We start from the raw sequence: 27,650 nt of genomic DNA, 5'->3' as shown, positions 1-27,650 counted from the left end.
CCCTGTTGCCCTGGTTCCCCTTTTGCTGCAGCAGGATATCTGATTTATGTGTAGTGTTTGCTTTTTTCTTCTTACACCTCTGCAAAGTATTAGATTTCCCTGTCTAACTGTGACTTTTCAAACTCAGAGGTAAGTTTGCTTTATGTAAAAGGAAAGAATAGCTAAATACTTAAATTACTTCTTGTCATGCTGAGGGAGTTCTTTGTCACTGCTCTGTTTACTCTTGTGTTTCCAGTTACCATCTTGTCTGTGTTGTCACTGGTGTGGTCTTAAAAACTGTGGCAGCATATTAAGGAAATCAAAATGTCCAAGAAATCATCTGTCTTGCTGATATTTCATTTTCCTTCAGCTCTGTTAGGATTTAAGGCTGTGGTGTACTGTGTGAATCATGAAGGAGTTCTCTTGCAGCTGAAGAAAGTGCTAAACAAATCCCGCTCTGAATGTAGGAAAGAAGGAAGGAAGGAAGGAAAATAGTTGTTTGGGTAAAACTAAAACCTCAACAGCTTCTGAATACTTTCCAAAGGACTCCTTTTGATGCTTGCTTTTCTGGACCCAGGCAGTTATTCCTAGCTGCCCATTGCTTGCTTGCTTTCTTTCTTTCAGAGATCTGTTTTAGGTTTTAATCGGTAGCCTTATCTGTTTCCTGACAGCATACACCTTCATCAGGCAGCTTTGCCAGGGTGGAAAGGGGTGAGCCATAGTGTAATTTTAACCACCAAAACACAATCTGCTGAAGTGTGTTGACGACTGCATGTTCAGGTATGTGACTCCTGCTGGTTTAAGCACAGCAGTTGATTTACCATACTCTGCCACAATAATGATTTGTTTATAAATGAGAAAGAGAAAAACAGGATATGTGACTCAAAAATATCACAGCAATTGCTCTTGGAGATTTCTTAGAGAAAGGAAATCCCTTTGTGCTTGTTCAGTGCTTTCAATGGAAGTTTTATCTTTATGTGGAGATCTTTGATAGAACTACAGCATTTTATTGCAGAAAATTGGTAGAAAGCCTTACAGTGCTATATAGGCTGAAAGAGTTTAAAAATGGGCAAAAAAAATCTGCTGTGAAGTTGCTGTTTAATTTGCTATGGCACACTTAAAACAGTTGCCAAAGAAAGTCATCTTAAATAGTCTTAAGTTAAAGAAAGCATTTAAATATGTTACTGAGAAGGAAGGGTTCAAGTACCTCTCTTGAGAATAGTTACATTACATTGTCATAATTAAATTATTAGTTAAGTCTGTCTACAGTCTTGCCACTGTTAGTTCATTTAGTATTGAGTATAGCTTTTTGTTGTGCAAAATGAGCCATTGATAATCCTGTAGCTGCCTCCTCCTATTGTAAGGGCCAAATTGATTGTAGAGCCTGGGCTCACACATTCTGAGAAAGTTTTTCACACGTTGTGAAAAGTGATTGTCCTCTGCCTCTTAATGGGTTCCAGTGGTCTTTTAGTTAGGGGAGAGTATGGAAAAAGAACACTATCAGACCAGTTATTAGAGTGTTTGTTTGGTTTGATTTTTTGTTTTTTGTTGTTGTGGGGGTGGTGTTTTTTTCTTTGTTGTGGGTTGTTTTGTTTGTTGGTTTGGTTTGATTTGGTTTGGATTTTTTTAAAGTCTGGAGAACTTGAGCAAATCAGGTAGGCTTCTCATTTCCTTTCAGATTTCATTGGCTGTGACCATTAAAGACACATTGTCTGAGCTGTACTAGGCACCTGTAGAAAAACCAATGCTCCAGTATTTGAGGCTGTGAAAGATGTGTGGCTTTCTACTGGGAGCTCTTCAATTCAATGACTGGGACAGGTAATCCAGAAAAAGGAGGAGGTCTTGCCTCCAGTAATGGTGTCTTTTTTTGTGTTGGGCACATTTAGTCTCCTGCAACCATAGTCCAGTACTTTCTAACCAAGTTCTTATAGATGTATCCAGGACTTTGATTTAGCAGAATGTTACAGCAATATACTGGAATTGCAGCACAATCACAATATAGCAGCTGCAGTATCAATGGAATCACAATTCAAATATACTGTTCAAAATCCCATTACTGGTCTCTCAATGCTTGCTGTCATGACACTGTGTCCTCACAGTTACTGGGAAGAAATATGCAGGTTTCACCCATAGTTGTCTATTTTCTATACTTTATATTGGGCTGAGTCACATACACACTGCCCTCCCACGTTGGCCTGGTCAGCTCAGGAAAACATTACTCTTGACTGATTGTTTCAGGGAAGGCTGTTTATTTGATCTTAGAACTGAATGATGCATCTGTATTCCTAAAGCAAAGTTTTCTATCCAGTCCCTCTTGTGCTGAGATAATTTCATCTCTGTTTATGACAATTTCATTGTTTTTCCTTACATTCTTCCCTCAGCACATCATTCTTGCCAATCTCCTCTGGGCATTCTTCCATTGCAGGGGTCAGTACCCATTCTCATATTTTTCAGGAGTCTCACACATGTATTTTGCAGAAAAAAAGTTAATTTTTTTTTTGTTTGTTTTCATAAAGGAAGAAATTTTCAGAGGTGATACTTTTTCTGTATTAAGAGGGAGGGACCTTGTTCTTGGCTTAAGAAATCTCTAGACTTCCACCTGTACTTACAGGTTTGTGATAATAACCACAGCTGCTCTCTCTGAGAGAAGGAAGCTTTGGATATCTACTTTTACAGCTCAGTCCAAATTTCTTGCCCTTTTTTGATGTGGTTTTGTTTTTTGTTTTTTTTCTTCTTTATTTTGTGTTGATAGGATCTTCATTCACTTTCATCACTTTCAGTGATGCTGATGCTGTCAGGTCCAGAAGAATACTGCCTGCATGTAAGGAAAATCTAAAGGGAGAGTTATTCCCAAGCAGGTTGTGAACGAGCAAGGTGGTGTCTCACAGCTCTTTCAGGAGGTTGTGTGAACTCAGGCCACAGAAGATAACCTTATTGATAAATGTTTCAATTTCTAATTATTTAAAGCTTGATCATGCAGGCTTGCCGTGTCCCAAGCTGATACAGTGTTATATCAAAAGATTTCGTGGTGGTGGTTTTAATCTGAGGAATTCTAGATGCTGCTGTCAGAAGAATATTTGTGGTATTATGTTGAGAGACTGAAAAAGAATTTATTTGACAATAACCTCAAATCCTGTTGTATGTATATACTTTCAGTTCTTATCTTATTTTTTATCTTTCTAAATTCAGACGGGAAAATATTTTTACTAGTGTTCCTTCTTTTTTGTATGATAAAGGACTGAAATTGCTGAGTTTATTTATGTTCAGCATGGTGAGGAACTGGGCAGGTTCTTTAGTACAGATACTACAGTATGGCAATTTCTTGGTTGTGTATAATAGGAAACATCTATTCTCCCAAGTGAATGCTCACGTAACTGTTTCAGCTTAAAGAACTCAGCTTGTTTGGAAATTATATATTTAAAATATAGGTATCCACAAACCATTGTTATAAGGTCAATGGAGTTACCTTTCCTTGATACTGTCATCAGCTAACAAAGTCAAGATTTCCTCATGGTAAATCTTCATGTGACTGAAAAAGATTTTACGCTCAATAAGCAAACTTATTGTAACATTACTTAACCTAATAGTATCACCATGGTGATATTTACTTCTTTGCCAGTCTACTGAGGTTGCTGGAAGTTAGACTTTTTGATTCATATAGTAGCCACCAGGTACTTGACATGTATATGACTTCAGTGATAAAATGTAATTAAATTACAGTAATTTCCTGACCATAAGGCACACCGGATTAGAAGGCGCACCTCTGGGAGTTGGCAAACTTCGCAACTTTGTACATTATCTAAGGTGCACCGGACTGTAAGGCACACTTTTTTTTTGCAGCAAGGAGCTGTGCCGTGTGCAACAAAGTAACGAATTTACTGGCAGGTGCTCAATTTGCAAACATTTTTCACAGATTGGCATAGCCTTTAAACGCAGCCCCAGGTGCCCTCCCCGTGCCGCGGGCCCCAGCACTCCCGCCCACCCCCAGCACCGGCTGGCGTGGCTCGCGGCTCCCGGTCACAGTCGCACAGCCGCAGGTTCCAGCTTCCCCTGCCCGCCGGCCACAGCTGCCACGGGCCCAGGCACTCCCGCCCGGTGCTGGCTGGCGCAGCTCAGCTTGCGGCTCAGCTGCCATGGCCACCGGCGGCTCCATCCCCCCTTGCCCAGGCTGCAGCCGCTGGCTTCTTCTTTCCCCCGCACAGCTGCCGGGGCCAGCACCGCCCGGCTTCTTCTTTCCCCCATGTCCAGGCCAGGACCGGTGCTGCCCGGCTTCTTCCCCCCACACCCGGGCCGGGGCTGGTGGCAGCTCCCTCCTTCCCCACACAGTGACCGGGGCTGGGGCTGGCGCTGGCTCCCTCCCTCCCTGCGCGGCTGCCAGGGCAGCTCCCTCCCTCCCCACACAGCTCCTGCCGGCTGCGGCCACCTGCTCCCGCCCCCCCTCGCAACTCGGCGCTCCCGCGGCACCACCCCCTCATTGCGGCTCACACTTCTGGGTTGGCAAATTTTGCAACTTTGACCATTATATAAGGCGCACTTCCAGGTTCGGGGGAAAATTTTAGTCAAAAGGGTGCGCCTTATAGTAGTGAAATTACTGTAAATGAATATCTGCAAATGGTGCTTTCTTGTGTTGTTCACAGTGCTGCCTGGATTCCTAACCAAAGCCCAGCTTCCTTCAACACCTTTTACTCCTTTAGCTGCTGATGAAATCAGTTTATACATACAGGAGATGGCATTGTCCTTCCTTGTTTTACACAGTAGGATTGCCACAAAATCTTGCTGCCTAGTAAATCCAACATCTCTGTGATGAGATATAAGTACAGAAGTAAGACTTTTCTCCCTGCTAGAAATATTTTCTAATATTAAATAGTATATAATTTTCTCTGACTGTTCCTTGTGTGCTTTGCCTTGCTCCTCTAGAGCATCACTCTTCTCTCTTAACAAAGATTCATCTGTTTTTTTCTACTAATACTATGAGAATTTAAATATCAGTGTTTTCCAACACATTTTCTGATCTTTTGTACGTGATAATGAGACACTGACCTACTCAGTTACAGAGGTTGTCAGCAACTGAACAGGGAATTGAATTCAGAAGTTGAGGCAGTAACCTTTTATTATGGACTGCTAACTTTTTGCTGTTTCATACTATAAAATGTGCCACAGGGATGAAAATGGAAAATGCTGTTGGAAACAGCATTGGAGTAGAAAGCTTGTCTCTGAACACTGCTTCAGGTTAATGGATGAGTTTGGCCTGAGGATAGAGGAGCTTGCTTAATATTTCAGTGGTTTTCACTATCTGTGCTTTCAAGCTGAGTTTTGCTTTTATTCTGCTTGCCTCTTGATTCCTGTACATAAGAGACATAAAAGTGAGCTTAGCAATTCCCAGGGGATGGGAGACCTTTCTTAGCAATGTCCTCACCACTGATATTGTTTTCCCCCTCCCTCTCCAAAAAAAAAAAAAAAAAAAAAAAAATCGACTGTAAAGACTGTAAAGGGCCTGCTAGTCCTGAAATGTTAAAAGCCTAAGTGAACATTTTGGGCAAAACTTTGCCGAATCCTGTGGAACCATCATTTCTTCTTTGAGTTTTCTCAAAATGGTATTGTATTGCTAGGAAATCCATCATGGACTTTTCTCAGCTTTGTGCAAAAGAGAGTTTCTATGGCAGCCTCATTGTCTCAGACAGGACTAAGCAGCATTGTTCTTTTGAACAAAGTCATGAAGTCACATATAGTTTCAGCTGCCAAGTGCTTGCTCATGATGTCACAGCAGGAGATGAGCTCACAGCAGTGTGGCAGTCTGCTGTGCTGCTGTCAGATCATGGCAAAATCCAACTGCAATGATAAGTGGTTATTTACCTGACTGAGTAAGGTGCCTGATAGCATTCCAATGCAAACAGTCGTCCCCATTACTCACAGAGGAATTAAACCTTGAATTGAACTCTGCAGTCTTTTTATTTCTCTGCTCCTTTTGATTTCGGTGATTATCATGTTGTTTGCACTTGGTGTTAATGCATCAAGATCTCTGGGCTTACTGAGAGCCTCAAAACATTACAAACCATACGAAATCAGGTCTCTTGACTGATTTGCATTGAAAGTGAATGTGAGAAGTTGCCCCTAGTGCAGAGATACAAGGATGATAATGTGAAGAAGGATGACAGCAGCCCAATTTGGCCTGAGGCAGTTCAAAGGGCCTTTGTGAAGTTTAGTGGAGGTGGCATTTGTTCTGTAAGCTCTACCAGGGCCATGCCAAGTTGTCTCCTGGCACTCCGCCCCATCATCCCTTGACTTGCCAGGGACTGGCCCTACACTTATCAGCCTTCTGTTGGAGAACTGGACATCTTCCCAGCCTGTTTTTCCTGCCATGGGAGCAGCCTGCAGAGTATTTTGGCTGTTATCCCATGTGTTCCTCCTCCTAATACATAGAAATTATCAGACTCTGCTCCTAGTTCAAGGAGTTATTCCAACCCACCATCAGTTTACTAATAGGTAAAGTTACCTAAATGCCTTTAGGTTAATTCTTCTGACTAGGCATAGGCAGGCCATTAAAAGTTAGAGGAAATAGGACATTCTGACATGATAGAAAAGGCAAATCTAGTTTTTGCACATTTTACAGGTAATATCAATTATGCTTTCTAGTGAGGTGAAGATATAAACATTTGGTTTTGTATTTAGCTTCTCTAACTTGTAAGAAACAAGACAAAAGACATATATCAAAGATGTCATCCAGTAAAGACAGCTGTTTAGGTCTCAAAACCTTCCATTTTGTTGTTTCACAACTTTAAACTATTTGATGAACTTACACAGTTTTGAGATATATGCATGGGTTATACCAAATAAATACAAATTTATATCAAATTATTACAAAACCATTATTACCAAATACTTACAAGATGCTATGCTATGTTTACACTCATGTTTAGCATCAATTGTTTCCACAGTTCCAGGCTAGCTGATATTACTCAGAACTGTTCTGTTGAGGATATAGGCTGTTATGTAAATGCCTTTATTTCTTCTATACTCAGCACTCTCAGGCATGAACTTTGATGGGGTTTTGTTTGTACATACTCATGAGCAAATATTCATTTGTGAACTCTAACATAACAAGCAAATACCTGGAGGTAGACAACACAGAATTTTAAGCATAGAGGTAGACATTCAAGAGGACATATAATAAGTCATTATGTATAGAAAATTCTGGAAGTTATGTGGAAGTTGGTTTCTCAGTCTACATTTATGAATCAGTGAAAAGAGAAGCCCAAAATGTCACTGATGTTCCAAAGGATGGTCCTGCATATACTGTCCTTGGTTCCTACCTGTAAACATATCTATCTAATCTCAAGAGAAGAAGGAATAAATATTTTTCTTTCTTAAGTGTTTGGCAATAACCCCAATAATATAAGACTCAGCATGGCAAGCAGGTATCTCAGTACAGAAGGCCTGCATCCCAGTTCAAACCCTCAGGCAGGAGTCTCCAGAACAGCAGAGGGCTGACTTGAGCCCTGCTGTGGCATCCTAGAGAAGCAATAACCCCTCACAAAATCTCTTACCGCTGTTTTCCCTGCAGAAGGTGGTTTTGTGACACTTTGATAGATACTCTGAGGTCTGGTCTGTTGACCGATCTGCTGCCAGGGCAGTTTCTGCTTTTTAGTCAGGGATGATCTGAAGTAAAATGCGTGCACATCATAGGATCCTGAGTTTTGTGAGGCTGAATATGGCTTAGACAATTAGTGCTGCTGCATTTTCTGTAAAAATAGTAGCTTCCAACAGCTCAACAGCATACAGTAATATAATGAAGAAAGACACAAAGTAGTATTGGCTAACATTTCTAATGAAAGTTGATAATTGTTTTAATCTTTTAGACAGTCCAGAATTATTATCTCTGTCAAGATACCATTCTTAAAAAGCCCTCCTTATTTGGATTGCATGGACTATGTGCACCCACAGGGAAAAGACCATAAAGAGCAAATGCCCTCAAATGCAGGCAGTAACAGAGCTTGTAGAACTCGTTCAATTTCTGACAAAGCATTTGATTTTGCTATATCTTCAAGGGAGGCCCCCATCCTCCCATGCCAGATAGAGCAGCTCCAAAAAGAGCTTGAGAATTTGTCAGCTACCACCATTCAAGCTGTGTGCTGGAGCTGTCACATCCAGAGAGAAGTGGGTGAAATGAACAAAGCTGCTCAAGGAATCATGCAGCTTATCGAGGCCATAGGACATGGCAGAAATTGCCCTTTAAATTTTATTATTGCCCTGGGGATAAAAAGCCTGTACTAGATCAGAATGAGAAAGCAGAACCTCTCATCATAGAGCACTGCATGTGCTGGGATAAAGGCTTCTAGACAGCAGGTGTAACCATTGAAAATGAGAGGCTGAAAAGCTCATGCAGGTAGGTATGACCCAAGTTTCTCTGTCATTGCTGAAGCACTTGTCGTTAAAAGAGATTTTTCTCTCACATCTTGCAAAATCTTGATCCTTTCTTTGCTAATTGTTTGCTTACCCCTGAAATCTCCCAAGCCTTGGCATCTGAACAGCTGGTCGATGATGCTGCACATAAAATTTGAGCTGCAAGGGGCATTTATGAATGTGAGATGAGCTTGATGAAATGGAAGAAAAAAAGCTGAGAAAATGGCAGAGCTGAGCCAGACCTTTGTTTACAACTATTAACTCAGAACAAATGGGTTTGAAAATTATTATATTCAAAGCCAAAATGCAGGAAGTGATCACAGTGCCACAAGGCACTCCTAAATGAGATCTCACTGTAAAGTTGTAACTGAAAAATGAAAACAATTATTCTAATGCAAAAGATGATGCACCACCTATGAGAAATATTAATGCATATGCGGTGATGAAGAGCCTCTGCACCTGTGAAAGACCCGTGTCCCACTCCCGGTGAAGTACTGGGAGGTTTTCACGGAGCAATGTGCTGCGGGCACCTGTGTGCACTCTGCACTCTCAGGAAGGCACAGGGACTCAGTCTCAAGTCTGCATTCACATGGATGCGATAGAAATGGGACGAGGGCAGGGAGGTGCCAAGGAAACCAAGGGCTGAAACGACTCTTGTTCTGCAAAACCTTACAGAGCCTGATCACTGCTGAAACGGCTGCGTGGGTGCAAGTCGAAGGAGTTTGGTGCAGGCAGGCTCCTCAAGGGCGGCCGTCAGCCCTTTCCGAGCCTGCCGAGCTGCGTGTTCCCTGGCTGACACAAGGACAGGCGCGTGTGTTTTCACCCCTGAGCTCCGAGCCCTTCCCGTTGCGCTGTTTCCCCAGCAGAGCTCACGCAGCCCGCAGCGCCCGTGGTAGCCCAGACCAGCCCGCCGCCGTGCCCGCTCCCTGGGAAGGGCTGGGAGCCCTGGCAGCAGCCGGGTCCCGCGGTGCTGCCTGCGCTGGCCTCGTCCAGCCACGGCGGGGAGCTGGGACACGGGCTGGGAGAGGCACGGAGCGCCTGGGCTCGGAGGCAGAGCGGGAAGAGGAGGAGGAGGAGGAGCTGGGAAAGGAAAGCGGCCACTGCGCTGGGGCACGGCGGTGGAGATGAGGGCGGTGGGGTGCGGTGCAACTCCTGTCAGAAAAGGGTGTGTGGAGGAGGAAGGAGGGATTAGAGGGGAAAAAGGCAGCCCGGGAGAGACTGAATGGGGTGTGCCCGGTGGGGCCGGTAAGCAAGCCGAGGGAAAGAAGGAGGGTGTTTGGTGGGACAGAAAGCTGGAGGAGAGTACAGGATGTATGGACAGGTGGGTGGTTGGCTTCAAAGTGTTCCATCTGGCACATGAAAGTGTCTGGTGCTGCAAAAAGTGCTCTCTTTTTGCCCACTGAAGCTGCTAGTGACGAGAGGTGTCTGCTGCTGGCCAGAACTGAGATCAGAAAGGACCTGAGGAGTGTCAGGGCAAAGATGAGATTCCTGGCGTTCTGCCCTTTCCCACCCCATTTTTGCTCCAGAAACTGTCCCTCACCTCGTAAGGGCAGGTGTTCATCCTCTGGCTTCGTGTTTCATGGCAAATGGTACAAGATGGATTCAATCCTCCCTTGGGAGCTCTGGGGAGTCTGGCTCTATCACAAGTCCTGGCACTGCAGCTGTGCCCTTCCTTGGCTTCTGGCATATCACCTACAGGGACCAGGGAAGTTGAAATGGGTTTGGGAGGGAGAAAACATGTCTACCCGAAGAGTGTCTCTTGCTCCTCTCTTTTCTCCTACCTGGAGCTGACAAACCTATGGGTGTGGCAAACTCTACTTTGTCTCTGGGTTTCTGGAACGAAGCCTCACAGTTCTGGTTCAGAGCACCTCCCATCTGTGTCCTTCCTCTTCACCATCCTTCTCACTTTAGTTCAGGTTTACCAGCCTCTGATTGTCAGCCAGCACTGTCATCTTCCCCTGGAATCTGTGTTTGTTTTCCATGCTTGACTGCATGATGCCTTCAGGTAGCATGGCTTAGGGACTATCCATCACAACCTCAAGTTTTCAGTCGCTGCTAATATTAACCATGTGGGTGCAAATTGATGGCTCTGTGCCTCTAGGTAGATTTCTCTTTTTTTTCTAACTTTTTTTTTTTTCTCACTAGAAGGTGAGGCCCAGCTCCAGTGTTGCTTGTGCCCGGGCAGTACATGGCTCTTTGCAGTCCAGAATTACAGCCTCATATTAGTTACAAATGCCATGAAACCTGTGTGTGGAAAAGACATTTTCTCAATAGAGAACAGCCATTCAAGTACTGTCACAAGCAGAGTTCTGCCCAAAAATAAATTTGGTATCTCAGGATGGATGCACCTCATGCTTCATGGCCTGGGAAAATGGAGTATTCATGCATACCTTCCTTTCCAAAATGTTGGAGTGCACAGCTGCGCAAAGACTTGTGAGCAGAAAACAACAGGCAAACAGAATTTCTTTCTCCAGTACTCTCCCCTGGCTGTCTGGTAACTCTGGGAGCCAATGACCAGGCAGATCTGGTCCTTACTTCTTGTCACAGTCTAGGCAGTGTGTGGGGGCAATGGTAATTCTACCATATTTCATATTTCCCTCCAAGCAACTACCATGTAGTAGCAAAAAGCCTGTTCCTGTAGGCAGATAATAAATTAACTCCATTGCCACGAGGCAGCATGTAAAAGCCCTGTGAAAAACAAGTGTCTCTCATATTGTCTAACAGAGCAATGCCTGAATGCAGTCTCAGGCAGTAACTACATTTAGAGGTGTCAACAGGCAGAGGCTGGGACTTGCAGTCATGAAGCAAAATTATGGATGATGTCTGGGGAAGCTGAGTCCTGTACAGGACCACAAACATGATGGAAAGTATGGGGTAATCTGCAGAGGGCACTTTAAAGGGGTAACCTGGTCGCAGAAAAAACGGTGTCAGGCAGAATGATTGTGTTTAGTCCCTACTCAGCTTTGTGGCAGACTGTGGTGCTGTCTGTCCCCACCATTCTAGCCAAATGACTGATATTCTCTTGAAGGCAGCATAAAAAAAGGAGCTTTCCTGTGTACCTGTTGATCCAATAGGGATCTAGTGCCTGTTGATCCAATAGGGAAACTGAGAAGTTACAGCAGCTGAGATTGAAAGCACACTTCATTGAAGATGGTCTCTTAGTAGCACTCTTGTTCTTGCATGGCTTTCTGCATCTGAGATGAGAAAAGATGCAGAAGAAGCCAGCTGCTCCTCTAGTCCTTCTGGGTGATCAGGGGCAGAATTGAGGAGCTAGCAAGGGCCCTTGCAGATTTCTTGTGTGTAGCACAGTAGTGAAAAAAGCAAACTGACTGAGTTGCTGCTAGGGATAAGGTAGGCTGCAAGGCCACAGAAGCATGAATAAGTTGGCAGGACAAGAATGTTATTTGCAGCAGCAATGTGACTTTGAACCACACTTAAATGGCAACTTTTTAATTACAGGAAGCTGAATAATCTGATAACATTACAGCTGCCAGTTATCAATCCTCTGTGAGGACCTTAGATAAGGCAAATCTGAATCACAAATCTTGTGACTGTACCAAAATCTAGGCCACTGCAAGAAGTGTACCAGGCTTCCCATATAAAAGTTAGCAAGCAATTGAACAGCTAGCAAGAAATAATCGAATCAGGAAGAATTTTGTGTCTGGAGACAAGCTAAAAGAATTTTGCATGTCTCTTCCTTGAATATGAGAAGTTCAGGAGAAAACTTCCTCTTTGGAGAGATATGCCAAAATGACTCTCATTTTAGAAGAAAACATAGAAGATCCTGGTATCCTTCAGTGGAGCAGTGTCAGGGGGATGGGAAAAGAGGAACCTGTATCCCTTTCGATTATCAGCAATTTCTGGTGGTTTCTGAAAGGAGCCTTGTGTGAGGTGTCACTGGGGAGGATTGACAGAGGTCTGACTACAGAGGAGCTGGCTAAACAATCCTGACTCCCATTGCTTAATACAAGACCCCGGGGGCAACATTCTCTGTAAAGATGTGCCAGTGGATAGTACTGTGCAAGCATTTCTGTGCTGCTGTCTGTGATGTTTTGTGTATGAGATACAAATTTAGAAATCAGCATCGTTTTCCCACTTACATCTTACTAGGATTTTTTTTTTGCCCTGCAAATCCATTTTATATCTTCAGAATAGCAAGTGTAGCATGAAAAATGAATAAGCTAAGTTAGGTCTGTAGAGAGTCTGCTTCTATTATTGGATCAACCAATACAGCTGGAGCAGAGAGATAATCTTTAAGGTATCTGATTTATCTTTGGATCTGAACTGCAGCCTGTTGTTTTGGGTTTTTTTAGTTTTTTTTTTTTTTTTTTAACAGCTGTAATTAGTATAATAAAAGATAATTTGCCTCTTTGAAAGACTTTCCTCTTGCATACTCCCAGACTGCAGTGCTTATAGCCACCTAAATACTGCCACAAAGAGATCGGTCAGAGTTTAGGACCCAGAGCCCTGTTTAAGGCTTACGGGATGTGACAGCTGACTGAAAATCAATGAAGTGTGATTTACCAAGTCATAATGAGGGCAAGATAAGGCTAGAAAGGTGCTGCCTTGCCTTGCAGACTCAACTGTCTTTGATTTTTAGCTAGATGGTTTTAGTCTCCTACAGAGATGAGCCCGATTTGCTTATGAAAACAGAAGATCAGATTTAAAGGAAAAGCCACGGTGGTGCCCATGCTTTGCCTAGTGCTCTTTGTGCTGTGTCTGAGCCGCTCAGGTAGGTGTGATTTCTTCTTCTTCTTCTTCCAAGCTGAGCTGCAGGTGTTAGAGTTTTTTACCTGCTGGCCAGTTAGCTGCTACTTTCTGGGATACTGGATGCTTTCTGGTGAATGTTGGCTTCCCTTGGTCATCCTTTAAACACTGCGTGAGTAGCAGAAGAGGGTTATATCAGCTGCTGCTCTTGTATTGCAACCATGATCAGTTTGACAACTACATTTTAGTAACTGGTGGTGGGGCAGTTGCTAGCTAGAAATTAGCAAAAAATCCTAAGCTCAACTTTTGACTGCTAAAGGGAATTAAGGGAGAACTCCTATCACCAAGAGAAAAACCTGAAATGCTTCAGGCAAACTGATAAAAGGCTAAGTGTCTTGTCTGCATTTATTGGGGTGTTCTGCACGTTTTTTTAGCAGACTTTCTGCCCCAGAACTCCTGTTCTGCACCTGTGGGGAGCTGTTGTTTGGACAGATCACGGAGAGAGACAGGGGCGGGGGGAGATGGCAAGTAGTGCTTGAGTACTTGAACACATGTTAACCTGACAGGGTTCTCCAGTTTTTGACTCTCAGGGCATCATATGGTAGATTTGGGGATGTATCTGTCCTACCACTGTATATGTCCTATACATGTATATGTCCTAAGGCTGCTTCTCTGTCAAAGGCAGTGCTACATTGTTCAATGTTTTCTCCATGACTTTATCTAACTTAATCATAAAGTGGGGCTTGGTCAAAGGAACTGTTAGGCTATCTTCCCACATGATATTTCTTATTTCTCATTAATAACTTTTGTTTTTAAACTGTCTTTGTGCAAGTACTGAGGCTGTCTTATAGAGGCAGCAATCTTCTTCCTTCTGACTTTCTTCCTTGTGAGAGCCCTCAAGTTTTTTTCACCTTTTTGTAGCTTCCTCAGCAGATGAGATTCAACATATCCAGCCCCAAACCCAGCTTTACCACCTGTCTTCTGTACCCACTTGGAGCATTAGATACCTGAACTTTATGTGAGATATGGGCTGTGAAATGGCACCATTTTCTTTTGAGGGAGGTCTTACACACCCACGGACACCAAGGACAGGGTGTATGGATGCATGTATGTGTGCAGGATGTCATTCTCAAATAAAAACTGAACAGTGTGTTCTGGCATTGACAGAGAGCTGGTTTTGTTCCTGCATATTTTGGGGTTATGGATTTTTCTATTCAATGGCTTTTTTGTTAATGTTCCTGTTTTTAACAACCATACACCCCTATGAATCTCTTAAAGGGAAAGCAAAATGTCTAGGAGATGGGGTCTCTGCAAAGGCTCTTGTATCTCAGGGAGCTGGACCTCTGAGGTTGTGGGTAGAGAGGGGGGGAGAAACGTGTTTTTTCTCTTCCTTTGGTTGCAGGTGCAATACCCATCTGCCGTGTTTGGGCAGCCAATATAGTTTCCTAGGACAGACTGCAGACTCTGTGGTGATGGTAGGGTCAGCTCTAGCATGAGAATAAACCTTGGAACAAGCAGAAGGGCATCTGCGACAAGGGCTTGTGACAAAGTGACAAGATCAAATGTGGCCACAGGACCACTATAAACTGTGCTGACAGCTTCATGAACCATGCCTGGCTGTGGGATGGAGCAGTGGAAATGAGTGTGAAAGTTCAGTCTACCTGCCCAGGGCTTTGTAACCCCACCACAGTTGTATTCCAGCTACAGAGGACAAACACAGCTTGTGCTAGAACATTTGACAGTAAAGTTGTTATCCTGTGAGTGCACCCTCTGGTTTTCAGAGGTTATAGCAGTATCTTGCTGTGGCTGGAAGTGGGGAATGACAGTGTTGCTTGGACCTTGTGCTATCCTGAGAGGATCCAGACAACATTAAAGAGTGATTTTGTCCCTTGGAAAGCTCTACAGATTTTTGCTTTGGGCAGTTCTTCAGCGGTGTTGCTTGCTGCCAGGTCTAGCCCTGTCTGCAGCCTCAGGATGCTGCACAGCCTGTTGTGCTCAGAGATGGGCAGCAGGTGCTGGGGAAGAAGATGTGGTCTGTGGTCACATCCTTTCTTCCATGTAGGAGCAGAGCATGACCCTCCAGTTTTCTCTCTGGAGGAGCTGCTGGGTTTGAATGCCCTTTCTCTCCATGTGCACAGGGATTCTGCTGGGGGCTGCCTTAACTCTGATCCTTGATGCACACTGTGTGGGCATATTGGCTGTGCCCTCCAGGGCTCTCCCACTGTCAGATTCCGGCACCATTCATGGGCCATGACCCTCTGCCTGCAGACCCCTCCTGCAACTAATGCTTGGCAAGCCAGGCACAGATGTTCTGCTCGCCCTGGGGCTGGCAGGGCACAAGCTGGGCCCTGGACAGCATCCTGTGATGTCCCTTTTGACTGCTGACACAGCAAGACTGGCTGTGATCCCTGCTGCGTGGGGCCAGTCTTTTTTCCTCCATGGTGGCTTTGAAGAGAGCTAAAATCCTTCTCACCTTGGTTGCTGTGTATATGCACAAGAGAAGAGATGGAGGTCACGTCAGAACCTCAGTGTCACAGGGAGTGGGACTGATGTTTTGGAAAGGATGGAGTGTCTGAACTGCCCTTAGCCCTTCTTGGTAGCTAGGGGAAGGGGGAGCATGGTGTTGGTGATTGTGGGAGTCACAAGTCGTGCAGGTACAAACCATGATGGCTCTGTGCTTGCCTGGGAGATCTAGCCCTGACTGCATCATCCAGCTCCTACTGCTGCCGTGTGGGCTCTTTTTGCTTTGGCAAAGAGGCCATAGGAAACATAAACCTAGTACAAAGTCATCACTGCTCTGGTTTGATAATTTTTTTTTGTACATGAGTTGGGCTTGGGCTATCTTGCCTTTCCATTCACTTGCCCTGGCTCTGCTGAGAGTCTGAATCTGCATCCTGAATTCCTGCACAATTTGATGTACAAGACAAGACCTGGCCAGATGTGAGTTTTTCTCACATCATTTGCTCTGCCTCACTTTTTCATCTCATTGCATTCTCCATGTCTGCTTTCTGGCAATGCCTGTACTCAGTGTTGCTCTCTTTCAGATGTGAATGCCCTCAGTTCAGTTGCGGAAAATGAGGATGCACTCCTTAAGCACTTATTTGAAGGCTACCAGAAATGGGTCCGCCCTGTGGAAAACTCCAATGACACCATCAAAGTCTTTTTTGGGTTAAAGATATCACAGCTTGTGGATGTGGTAAGTGTCGTGTTAGTAAAACACCACTTCTATAAAGATAGTTGTGCCTCCTCCTGGGAGGACTGGTAATGTAATTAGCTTTTGCCTCCTGACACAAGAAATGCAGAGTGATCCCTGTCCCCAGCATGGACTGTAGGACTCATTTGTTTTGAAGGAAACCTTTTCTCACTGCTGTTCTCAGGGAGTAAGGCCTAATTTCCATAAGGTTTAATCAAACAACCCATGCCAGACAGTCCTTGACATCTATATTTGAATTTAATTGACAAGATAGCTAAAGGAGAGGACTGAAAAAGTGTCAGAACCTGTTGGACATTATTCACTCCAAGCAAGCTTGTATTGAGGCCAAAAGTACTTTAAGTCTTAACCCAGCTGCTCACTAAGATAAAACTCTAGAGGCAAAAATAGAAAATCCTGTGTTTCTACCCATGTGGAAATTTTCCCTTCTCTTTCCACTGCAATGCACAGTGGAATTTGCACAATGCCCAGAGGTACCCACACAACAGTGTGCTCCTTATATTCCCAGCCCCTGGCAATGTCTCCTTGTGCTGTGGAAGGCACTGTCTAATTCTGTGCTTTATTCACGTGTTTGGGACAAGGTTTCAGCTTGTATCTTTCCAAACTCACTCCAGGCCGAGCAGTGCTGTCAGACGAGCCCACAGCCATGTGTGACGTGACACCACTTGCTGGCTGAACCCTGCCGCACCCTGGGTCTTTGGCATATGGCTCCTTTCAGCTCCTGTAAAATGCCCGACTTCAGTTTTCCTGCCTCGAGGGCTCCCAGTGACAGCAGGAACAGCACCTAGAAAGCCAGTCAGTTTCCCTCAGCAGTGACTAAAGAGCCCAAGCCCATGGGGAAACAGGACCATAGGGATCACCTCATCTTGGCACAAGGCTGGACTCAGTAGGCATAGGATCTGCTTCTAATGACTGCTTTGGTATTGCAATGCTCTCTCCTTTCTGTCACTGTAGGATGAGAAGAACCAGCTGATGACAACCAATGTGTGGCTGAAACAGGTAAATTAGAGTGCACCAGACCTCCCTTTTCCCCATGTGGAGCTGCTGAGCTGGGTAGCCATCTCAGCCTGCTCCCTGCTGTGTCATCCATCCCATTTTATGATGCTGAGTGGCCAGCACCAAGACACCTACCCTGAAGTTTGTGCTTCACTCTTCTCGCATCAGCAAATGTACAGACAGAAAGGCAGGCAGGTAGACCTTTTAGACATGGGGTACCCTTTGCTCCTGACCTGCACCCCAGCTGTGTGCTCAAGCTCACTTCAGGGAAGTGACACCGGTACTGCAGTGGCTATCCCTGGGATGTGGTATGGGCCCTGAGGGACTATCCTGTCTCAGACTTAGAGGTCACACAAGTACTACCTCCCTTGCCTAAGCCAAGACTGGTGTCTCAGATAGATTTCTTCATTCCTCAGCATACGTAAAGAGAAAGAAGAAGCCAGTATGTTACACACACACAGCACAGACCTTCTCCCATTAAAAGCTGTAGCAAATGAATCAGATCTCTCTATGATAATTGCTTCTGGAACTGACGGTGATTTATACAAATGTGGGAAATGGGCAAGTTGAATTATTAGGTCTCCTTTCTTCTTGTTCACTCCTGAAGAACACTGTTTTTGGTTTAGGTTACATTGCACCAGTTTACTGACCTTGTGACTATTATTTTAAGTCTCTCAGGCTTGTGAGTATCTGTAAGGATGTCAGGTGATCCCGGGCAGAGGACATAAAAAACAAACCGTACTTGAAATCATGCCATGGGGAAAGGTTCTTGGGGGTTGCTGGGCTGGTGGAGAAAATTTTTTCTCATTTTTTGTCTTGTGCTGCTGCAGTGAGTGTGAGATTCTGGCTGGAGCAAGACCCCTAAAACCAGTATGGATATTGTGTGTCAAGATGATCTCTCCCTTAAAGAGGGAAAAGCTCAGACCTGCCCTCACTGTGAGGAAGACAGGATTTTTCCCTTTTGCTGGAGAAATTTCTTTCTTAACCAAATAGAGCTGCTGGGAACCTGTCCTGAATTATCTGCAGTATTACAATTTCCCCACCTTCAGCTGCAGCCCCTTTTGTGCACAAGGCCACATCTTGGTTGCCTTACTTTGAATGTCCACTTAGGCAGACAGCACAGCCCTCCTGTAAAGGACCCTCATCTGCCCTCATCTGTCCTCTCCCCATTCCAACCCCACTCCTTGCAGGCTGTAGCACCCACCGCCACCTGCAGGTCCAAGCCCTGTGCACTGTAGACACACTGATTTCTCTGGAAACCTTTGGAATCCTCAGATTTTAGCCAGGGCAGCTCCTCAGGGAAACTCAGGGCTGTGATTTCCCAGAGCTGGGCTCTCTCGAGTTGCTACTATTTCCAATATTGCTTCTCCATCTGATGAGATGAGCTGAGAACAACAAAGCCCAAGGTAATGAAAGGGAATGAAAAATGAGGCGCAGATTGTGATTTTCACATGTATAAGTGCCCTCAGGAGCTCAGGCTGAGCACTAAATACCTGTGCCTGACCCAGGTGTCCTGCTGTGGAAGTTGTGCTCATGTAGGCCCAGCTCCCTCAGCCTTTCCTAGTAGAAGAGATGCTTCAGTCCCCTTGTCAACTTTGTTGCCCTCCACTGGACCCTCTCCAGGAACTCCATGTCTCTCTTGTCCTGAGGAGCCCAGAACTGGACACAGCACTCCAGATGTGCCTCACCAGACACAGCAGAGGGACAGGATCACCTCCCTCAACCTGCAGGCAATGCTTTTCCTAATGCACCCCCGGATCCCATTGACCTGCTTGGCCCCCAGGACACATTGCTGGCTCAGGGATAGCTTGTTGTCCACCAGGACCCCCAGGTCCTTCTGCACAGAGCTGCTTTCCAGCAGGTCACCCCAGCCTGTGCTGATGCCTGAGGTTGCTCCTCCCCAGGTGCAGGACTCTGCACTTGGCTCTGTTGAATTTCAGATGTTTCTTCTCCTTCCATCCCTCCAGCCTGTTGAGGTCTCACTGAAGGGCTGCACAGCCCTTTGGGGCACCAGCCACTGCTCTCAGCTTTGTGTCAGGAGGGAACTTGGTGAGGGGAGGCCTCTGTGCCTTCATCCAAGTCCCTGGATAAGTTTAACAACTCTGGGCCCAGCATGGAACCTTGGGGGATGCCACAAGTGACAGGCTTCCAATCAGCCCTTGTGTCACTGATTACAAACTCTTTGGGGTCTGCTGTTCTGCCAGGTCTTAATCCACCTCACTGTCCACTCATCCAGTCCAAACATCCTGAGTTTACCGAAGAGGATATCATGAGAGAGACAGTGTTGAAAGCCTTGCTGTAGTCAAGGTAGACAATATCCAGTGCTCTCTCCTTGTCCATCCAGGGAGTTGTTTAATCACAGAAGGCAATCAGGTTGGTCAAGCATGATTCACTTTTCGCGAATCCACTCTGCTCCTTATCAACTTCATAATTTCTCATCAGGAGTCTTACTTTGCTTGGATAAGTAAAGCTTAAACATAAGCTTTGTTGTTGTTTTCAAGGGGTTTTTTTGGTGGTTTTTTTTTTTTTTTGGTTGGTTGATTGGGGTATTTTTGTTTTTGTTGTTGTTTTTGTTAACTTCAAATATCCTGATTCTCAAGATGGTAGGACTTGATACACAAGCAGGCTGACACACAAGGTTCAGAGGAGCCTTTAGTGGTTTCTGAGAAAGTGTCTGGATTCGGGCAAGCTGTGGGGTCTACTAGCAAGGGTCAAGAATATGGGTCCAGTGTTTTTTGTCCCACTGGCGGTGGGTTAAACCCTTCAGTGACAGCACAGAAAGGGGAATTTGGCAGAACTGGAGGAAGGAGAGAGCAGTTGTGACGTCTAGAGCAGCTTGGAAGAAAGGGAGAAGAGAGGAAAGAGTCTTATGTATCTCCTGCTACAGTTTGTGTCAGCATAGCCCACAGGGAGATTCCTGTTTTAAACTGCTCATCTTCAAAGTCTGCACACAACCTATTTTCTGCTCTAGTAAGAAGACACAACCATTTGCCTTGCAGACACGAAAGAGCACTTTCTCTGAGAGAGAAATCAATGCAGGGCAGGGGGAAAGTGAGGAGTATTGCAGATGGAGCAAACAACCCAGGCCAAGGGGCCACTCCAACTCAACTCCAGAGCCATGATTCTCTCTCTAGGTGGCTCTCAGGGTATTTGCTGCTCTTGTGTTAGTGAAGGCTGCAAGATGACTTTGCTGGTTGCTCCTCAGCCCTGACTGTCCCCTTGCACGATATATGTTTCCATCCTAAGCCCTGTTGTATTATTTCAGGAAGTGTCCAGGACAGGTGAGACTGTGACCACTTAACAGCCTAGGCTGCTGGAGACATCTCTTAGATACCCATCCTCAGAGAAAAGTTAATGCTAAAAGTGGTGTTCTCTGTCCCTGATGCTGAGGCTATGAGCAGCAATGGCCCCTCTTCTCTTTCCACCTGAACAATAACAAATGTCTCTAGGTATAGCTGTGAAAAGCATGTGGAATCAAAGAAATAAGAAGGGAACAATATGGAGAATTAATAACAATCTTATAGCAATTATTGCAATATTGTTTTTTTGGTTCATCCTTAAGTCATGGAGGAAATTGCCCAGTGAAGCCTGAGACCTCCACATCCCTGGAGATCTCTTAGTGCTGCAGCTTAATGGAAACTGTTTTATCTTCCACTTCTTGGTATTGACCACAGTCTACAGCTCTTGCATCATATTGCTGCTATTTCTGTGGACAAATGAATATCCTCATAAATAATGAACAAGGGTAAGAGAGCTGATTTTCCATTGCTTTTCTGTGGAAATCTCCAGGTTGTTGGAGCCACTTTATTATGATCTTCCTATCTGAAAATCCACAAAATGAGAGAAAAATTGTTCTAGAGTTCAGCATGATGAAAAATGAGAGAACTCTCCCTGCTTTTGCAACCAAATACTTTACAATAGCACCATAATTTTTTTTGTGCGATAGTCTGCTGGTGTTTCTGATGAAAGACAAGTTGATTACTTTTTGCAAGGGTGGTGTACTGATGCTAGGTGTTGTACTCCATTCACTGAAAAAGGTCAGGTCTTGACTGAGAAGTGAATTAAGGCCACCTCGACTCGTTTGAGTGCTTGTACCCACACCACCTAGGGTGCATAGGGTCTTCCATGAGGTCTGTGCCAGCCAAAACCAGCTTGGGCTGGTTCTCAGAGGGAAGGAAAGCTCCTGCACTAAAGGGAAGAGGCTCCTTCCTTCTAGACTACAGTAAGTTCACGATTACAAGCCGCACCGATTATAAGCCGCACTTCCGGGATGTCAGCAACGTTTCATTTTCCCTCCATATATAAGCCGCACCGGACTGTAAGCTGCAGTTTAGTTCACAGTGAGGATCCGCGTGCAACTTTCACAAAGTTGCCAATTAGTAACAGAGTCACGAGATCGCGGGGTTTACTGGCTCAGTCCTGCTCAGGGTGGCTGCCACGGAGCAACCCCGGCCCCGCTCACCGCTGCCGCTGGGAGGCAGGGGAGCGGCGTGCCCAGCCGGTGCTGCTGGGAAGAGTGAGAGGGGCTTGCCTGGCCAGTGCCACCAGGAAGAGGGGCTTGCCCGGCTGGTGCTGCCGCTGTGCCCCTCAGGGCTGGGCAGCACTGTAGCTGCGCCGCCACTGCCCCGCTGCCCGGGGACGGGCGAGCTCCAGGTTGGGAAATTTCCAAAATTTGTTCATATATTGGCCGCTCCTGAATGTAAGCCGCACTTCCAATTTAGGAGCAAAATTTTAGTCAAAATGGTGTGGCTTATAATCGTGAAATTACTGTACTTTCAGGTGGTCTGTGCAGGGTGGTGAGTGAAGTGAGAGTCAAGTGCTCTCCAGGAGTGCTGGCCTTGAGGTCGCCAGCCTAGGGATGGGTTCTTGGGTCTCACCTGTGTCTGGATGTCAGTGCTTGTGGGGATTAACACCTCCCAGCCGTGCCCATCTGGCACCCTCTCTGTAGCTGAGCATCTCATACCAGGCTGTGCCTGCTGTGCTTTGCATGCAGTTGTTGAGGCACAGGTGGAAGTGAGGAAAGAGGCTGCTGCATGTGAGTGGGCAGAGGACTCTGCTGTTCTTTTACAGGAATGGATCGACCACAAACTCTCCTGGAATCCAGACGAATATGGTGGGATCACTGCTATCCGGGTCCCCTCTGAGTCTCTGTGGCTTCCTGACATTGTTTTGTTTGAAAAGTGAGTAGTGTAACTTCTTGCTCTGGGCTTAGGCCAGAGCTTGGGCAAGGCATGTCAGCTATGGTGCATGCTGTCAGAAGGCTGCTTCTTTAGGCAGTAGGAATGTTGTGCACCTTGTGCTCCAGGTGAGGGATAGAAAGCAGAGCTGAAATGGGGGACTGAGGCAAACACAGTCCTGAACTTGGTACTGTTTCTTCCTGTCCAACTCCCAGTGCTGACGGACGTTTTGAGGGATCCCTGATGACCAAAGCCATAGTGAAGTACAATGGAGTGGTGACCTGGACACCACCGGCCAGTTATAAGAGCTCCTGCACAATGGATGTGACCTTCTTCCCCTTCGACAGGCAGAACTGCTCCATGAAGTTTGGGTCGTGGACATATGATGGCAATATGGTGGACTTGATTTTAGTGGATGAAAATGTAGACAGGAAAGACTTCTTTGATAATGGGGAGTGGGAGATCTTAAATGCCAAAGGTATGAAAGGCAACAGGAAGGATGGGCTGTACTCTTACCCATTTGTCACTTACTCCTTTGTGTTGAGGCGCCTTCCATTGTTTTACACTCTTTTCTTAATAATCCCTTGCCTGGGCTTGTCTTTTCTAACTGTCCTGGTGTTTTACCTACCTTCAGATGAAGGAGAAAAGCTTTCATTGTCGACATCAGTTCTAGTCTCCCTCACTGTTTTCCTTTTAGTGATTGAGGAAATAATCCCTTCTTCTTCCAAAGTCATCCCTCTGATCGGTGAGTATCTGCTCTTCATCATGATTTTTGTGACCCTCTCTATCATCGTGACTGTGTTTGTTATCAATGTCCACCACCGATCCTCAGCAACTTACCACCCCATGGCTCCCTGGGTTAAAAGGCTCTTTCTCCAGAAGTTGCCTCGTCTGCTCTGCATGAAGGGCCATGTAGATCGCTACTCGTTCTCAGAGACTGAAGAAAAGGGAACCACCTCGAAATCAAAGTTTCTGGGGAAGCACAAGTACAAGCAAGCAAAGGATGGAGAAAAAATTGTTATTGCCTTTCTGGAAAAGGCAGCCGACTCAATTCGGTACATTTCCAGGCACGTTAAAAAGGAGCATTTCATCAGACAGGTAGGTAGAGGGAGGGCATTTCCTTTGCAGCAATGGCTTCCAAGCTCTTTCTTTTTCTGCATGTTTTTCCCTTTGCCTCTTCCTCCTGCTCTTCTCTGAGATGTATTCTTCCTCAGACCTTGATAAATAATATGTTTTTTGAGACAACACATAGCTTCAAGGAGAAGTGTATTGTTCTGTGAGAGTCCCTGCTCTTCACAGATGCAAGAGATTCCAGGAACCTGTCCTGTAGAAATTCCTGGTTTGGAATTATTTTAATAACCTTGTCCAGTGTAAGTCTGGGATACATATGAATCTGGAAGCCTCTGAAGTGTCATATGCTCAAAAAATGTAATTTTCACACTTTCACACAGGCAAGCTCTGTGGTATTTGCCAGGTGTCAGTCCTGGCCTCCCAGCACAGACTGTGCACTGCATAGCTGCTCTGTTTTGAGTGAAGGTTTTCTAGATTCTCACTAGCACCTGTTTAGATTAGCTCCCAGCTACTATCCTTCAGCTCTTAGTGAGCCTCCTGACTTATAAAAGGGCAAATTACTGTGTTTGCAAACAATGCATCTCATGCAAGGGTAGGACAGAAGAGCAATGCAGCTAGCAGCATTTGAAAAAACTTCTGTTAGCACCCTCCTAGCAAGAGCTAAGGCTTTGTTCAAACTGTGCTGAAAGGACAACAGCAGAAAGAAGAGCAGTAAATCAAATATGCAATATGTGAACACATACTTTTCCATGACTGAAACTTGTTTGAAGTTGAAATAATTTTAATAAAAAGGAGAATAAAAAGTGCTATTTATTCACCTTATAGCACTTTTGTGTGTGCATAGTTGTGCCGGCTCTCACAATTCAAAATTCTCCTCCTGAGTGTACCCAATCTGAGCCAACAAATCACTTAAGCAAACATAAGTAAATTGTACAGCTTGCACTGGAATTAATGCCTGTGTCCAAGCGATGTGCCAGAGCCTCATCCTGGCACTTAGAGGGAAATGCAGATCTGTAAAAAGAAATACAATTCACAGTAAAGCCATTTTCAAGGCTAAGTCTGTAAATTTTCTATATGCACTCAACTAAAAGCTTTTGAGCAGGCTGAGGAAGTCTCATCACCATGTGCATAGAACTATGGAATTGTTTTAGGGGGTTGAGTGATTTGCAGCTATGAGTACTGAAGAGGTGATCTCTGTTAGTTTTAGGCTGCCACATACTACAAATGTCTGATTTTAAATCCAGATTTGGGGAGCTGAAATGGATGTAGAAGTATCAACACTGTACCAGGCTTGTTACTATTTTTGTTTATCCTCCCTCTGTCCTTTCCAGGTTGTACAAGACTGGAAATTTGTAGCTCAAGTCCTGGATCGGATCTTCCTGTGGTTGTTTTTGGTGGTGTCAGTGACAGGTTCAGTTCTCATCTTTACCCCTGCGTTACGGATGTGGTTGAACAACGCCTTGTAGAAAACATCCCGCAGTAACATACAACAAGTACGGTGCCAAGGGATGGTGGTGCCTTGGAGCTCGGTCTCAGCTGTACAAGACGGGGAGCAGCAGCAAGAATGAGGGAAGGTGATGGTAACAGTGGGCATTTATTAATGCTTTCAATCCTCATAATAACTCTACCAGTTATAGATTTTGTTGAAATCAGAGAAGAGCTTAGTGCACAGCCAAGACCTAAAGTGAACTGGGGTTGCACAACTGGGTTTTTATTATTTTATTGTTAGTTTTGTTGTATTACTAAAAAAGCCAAGATTATTAGCTAAAGTTGGAAATAGAAGGTCTTGTACAATCATTATACTTAAAAGGCAGATCTGCCTGTTAAAATGCTACATTGTAAAAGAAGTTACAGTAGGAACACAAGTCTCTACTCAGTTTATCTGTGTTTCCAAGAAAAAACCCCTAAGTGTCTACAGTTTGCTTTATGTGTATGTCAGAACTGGCAATTGCATAGCACGTGCATCAGAAAAAGTATAAATTCTTAGATGATCGAAACCTTGACTCTCTGGCCTCACCTTGCTGCAGGATCAGCTTGACAGGTGCAGAATCCATCCACCTGCTACCTGCCTTTATGGCATGCATCATCTCACCTCAAACATCAGGAAGATGCAAGGTTTTGCCCACTTTTCAGTCTTATTTGCCATTTTGCTTGCTGCTGTGTAATGTGCCAGAAGGCCAACAAAGTGATGATTTCCTCCCATGCTGCACATTTAGAAACTATTATTCCTTCATCTGCTTGTTCACAAGTGGAATATCACCTAAGCAAAGGTGGCTATGCGACTTCATAAGGCAATAGTGATATTCCTGAAGTGTTCAGCTGGAGGGAAGCTGCAGACATCTCTTTTCGCAGATGGAAGTTGTGGCTGTTGCAGGAGTGGGGTTTCTCTTGAGAGCTATGGGGTGGGCTGGTCACCTGGAAGATGCATTTTTGGATGTTTGCTTGTCCATGTTCCCTAGGCAATTCAGAACTTCATTCCTTTGATTCATTTATTAGGGGATCCTTTTGCATGATTAGAAGCAGCTCTTAAAAGTGTTAAATAAGTGAGATGTGACAGAAGACACTCAGGTGAAACTCTTGAACGCAGGAATAAAGCTCTCGCCACTTTTGCTGGGGCAGTGTTTTCCAACATGATGTGCTTTAGAAAATCCTATTCAGAACTTGTAAATGTTTTCAAGGTTAGCAGGGGATTTGGAGATCCAATTCTTGACAATCTAAATATGTGTTAAAGTTTTAGCTAGCCTTGAAACTGTTTTCCTAGAGATGGAGGTTAAAAATACAGAGAGGTGTTCTTGTGCTTGGATTGTGCATGCACACCAGACCCCCATGAGTTAATGTAATTGCATCATGTTGTGTCAATGCAGAAACTTCTGTTCACTTGTGCAATTATTATTAATAAAGATGCATTTAGTAAATGATACCTGGAGTGTCCTTACACTGGGATTTGCTGTTGATTTGCTGTCAACAAAGCTAGACTGTAGCCCATTTAAAAAGTTTTGTCCCAAATCTATTCAAACAGAGGGGTTGGCATGTTCTTGGCAAGTCCTCATTATTTTTTAGCTCTGTATGTGACTTTGAGCAAGAAGAATTCACATGTGGTTAGCATATTGCTGGAATAAACTAATTTAGTTTAGCATATACAGAGAGATGTCAGCATAAGATACTGGTGTAAAACTCATACACGTTGACCATTCTATCAGTCGCTCCTCTCTTCTTTCATAAAGTGTAAGTACTTGTTCCCATAGTAGTGTGAAATGTCTGTAGGAAAACAGCCAGGAAGCTCTTCTTTCCAGTACTTCCAGACTCTCAAGCTCCAGTAGAGATAGGTATTCCCTGTGAGCACTGCCTCCAGGAGGCTGCCTGTTACCATGACAAATGACAATCTCCTCTCCTGGGCAACTGCCTCAGGTGTCCATCTGACAGATGGTCCTGTCTCCACCATGCAACACTCCGGTTGCCCACCCGCCGGCAACACATGGCTCTGTCTCACACGTCTCTGTCTGATGCCAAGCTGCTCTTTCTGGCTTGTGCTGGGGAAGATCAGCAGAGCTCATGTGCTGGAGATGTATGGAAATTGCACAGGTATGGCTTCTGGCCCCGAGTCTTCCTAGCATTGCATCAGGTACTGTTACATCTGTAGTCTCACTGCTCATTCACTTGTGCTGCCTGATCCTGAGCTTCTCTAAATCTCTTTGCTGCTGGCCCACAAAAAGCATTCAACATGTTCCCCACAAAGGTCTGCCACTGAAAACACAACTGGGGAGGACACTTGGGCATACAGGCCTCCAATGGGGCCTTCCCTCTGCTCCACCTGCTCTGCCTGTGGATGACAATATTGCAAATTGCAAATCTCAAGAAAAAAACTAGTACTAGCCTCATTACCAACTCAACCTGTGTTTCTGTGCACTGGTTTGCCAAGACATTGGCACTGCTTGGCAAGACCACACATATTGCCCACTCACCAAAAGATAGATATAAAAAACTCTTCTGGGCCTTTTAGTGGAGGTAAACTAGAAGAATGGTCTCCCTTGGGAAAAGAAAGTAAGGAGATGTTGAGCTCTTTTAAAATTAGATCATAGATGCCATCACTCTCCAGGACAGAAGAGTGG

General features: G+C 44.9%; 1 protein-coding gene across 5 annotated transcripts; it reads left to right on the top strand.

Annotated features, from left to right (window-relative positions):
• The first annotated feature begins 26 nt into the window (after positions 1–26).
• Positions 27–26,461, top strand: CHRNB3 (cholinergic receptor nicotinic beta 3 subunit). 5 transcript variants are annotated; one of them, XM_033084896.1, is made up of 8 exons: positions 27–129; positions 651–759; positions 1,658–1,797; positions 16,131–16,282; positions 17,252–17,296; positions 22,364–22,473; positions 22,686–23,568; positions 24,873–26,461. In XM_033084896.1, exons 3-8 carry the CDS (start codon positions 1,785–1,787, stop codon positions 25,005–25,007), a joined length of 1,338 nt encoding a protein of 445 aa, XP_032940787.1. In that variant the 5' UTR covers positions 27–129; positions 651–759; positions 1,658–1,784; the 3' UTR covers positions 25,008–26,461. The 5 variants fall into 5 exon arrangements, with proteins under 5 accessions (XP_032940787.1, XP_032940791.1, XP_032940788.1 ...); XM_033084897.1 differs by lacking the exon at positions 27–129 and having other exon boundaries at positions 559–759; XM_033084898.1 differs by lacking the exons at positions 27–129; positions 651–759; positions 1,658–1,797 and adding an exon at positions 12,752–13,111 and having other exon boundaries at positions 22,686–23,215; positions 23,303–23,568.
• The last annotated feature ends 1,189 nt before the right edge of the window (positions 26,462–27,650 follow it).

Source organism: Catharus ustulatus, chromosome Z (assembly GCF_009819885.2).
Source record: "Catharus ustulatus isolate bCatUst1 chromosome Z, bCatUst1.pri.v2, whole genome shotgun sequence".
In the NCBI taxonomy this organism is placed as follows: domain Eukaryota; kingdom Metazoa; phylum Chordata; class Aves; order Passeriformes; family Turdidae; genus Catharus; species Catharus ustulatus.
Note: the sequence above shows the minus strand (reverse complement) of the source record. Positions and strands in the feature narration are given on the sequence as shown.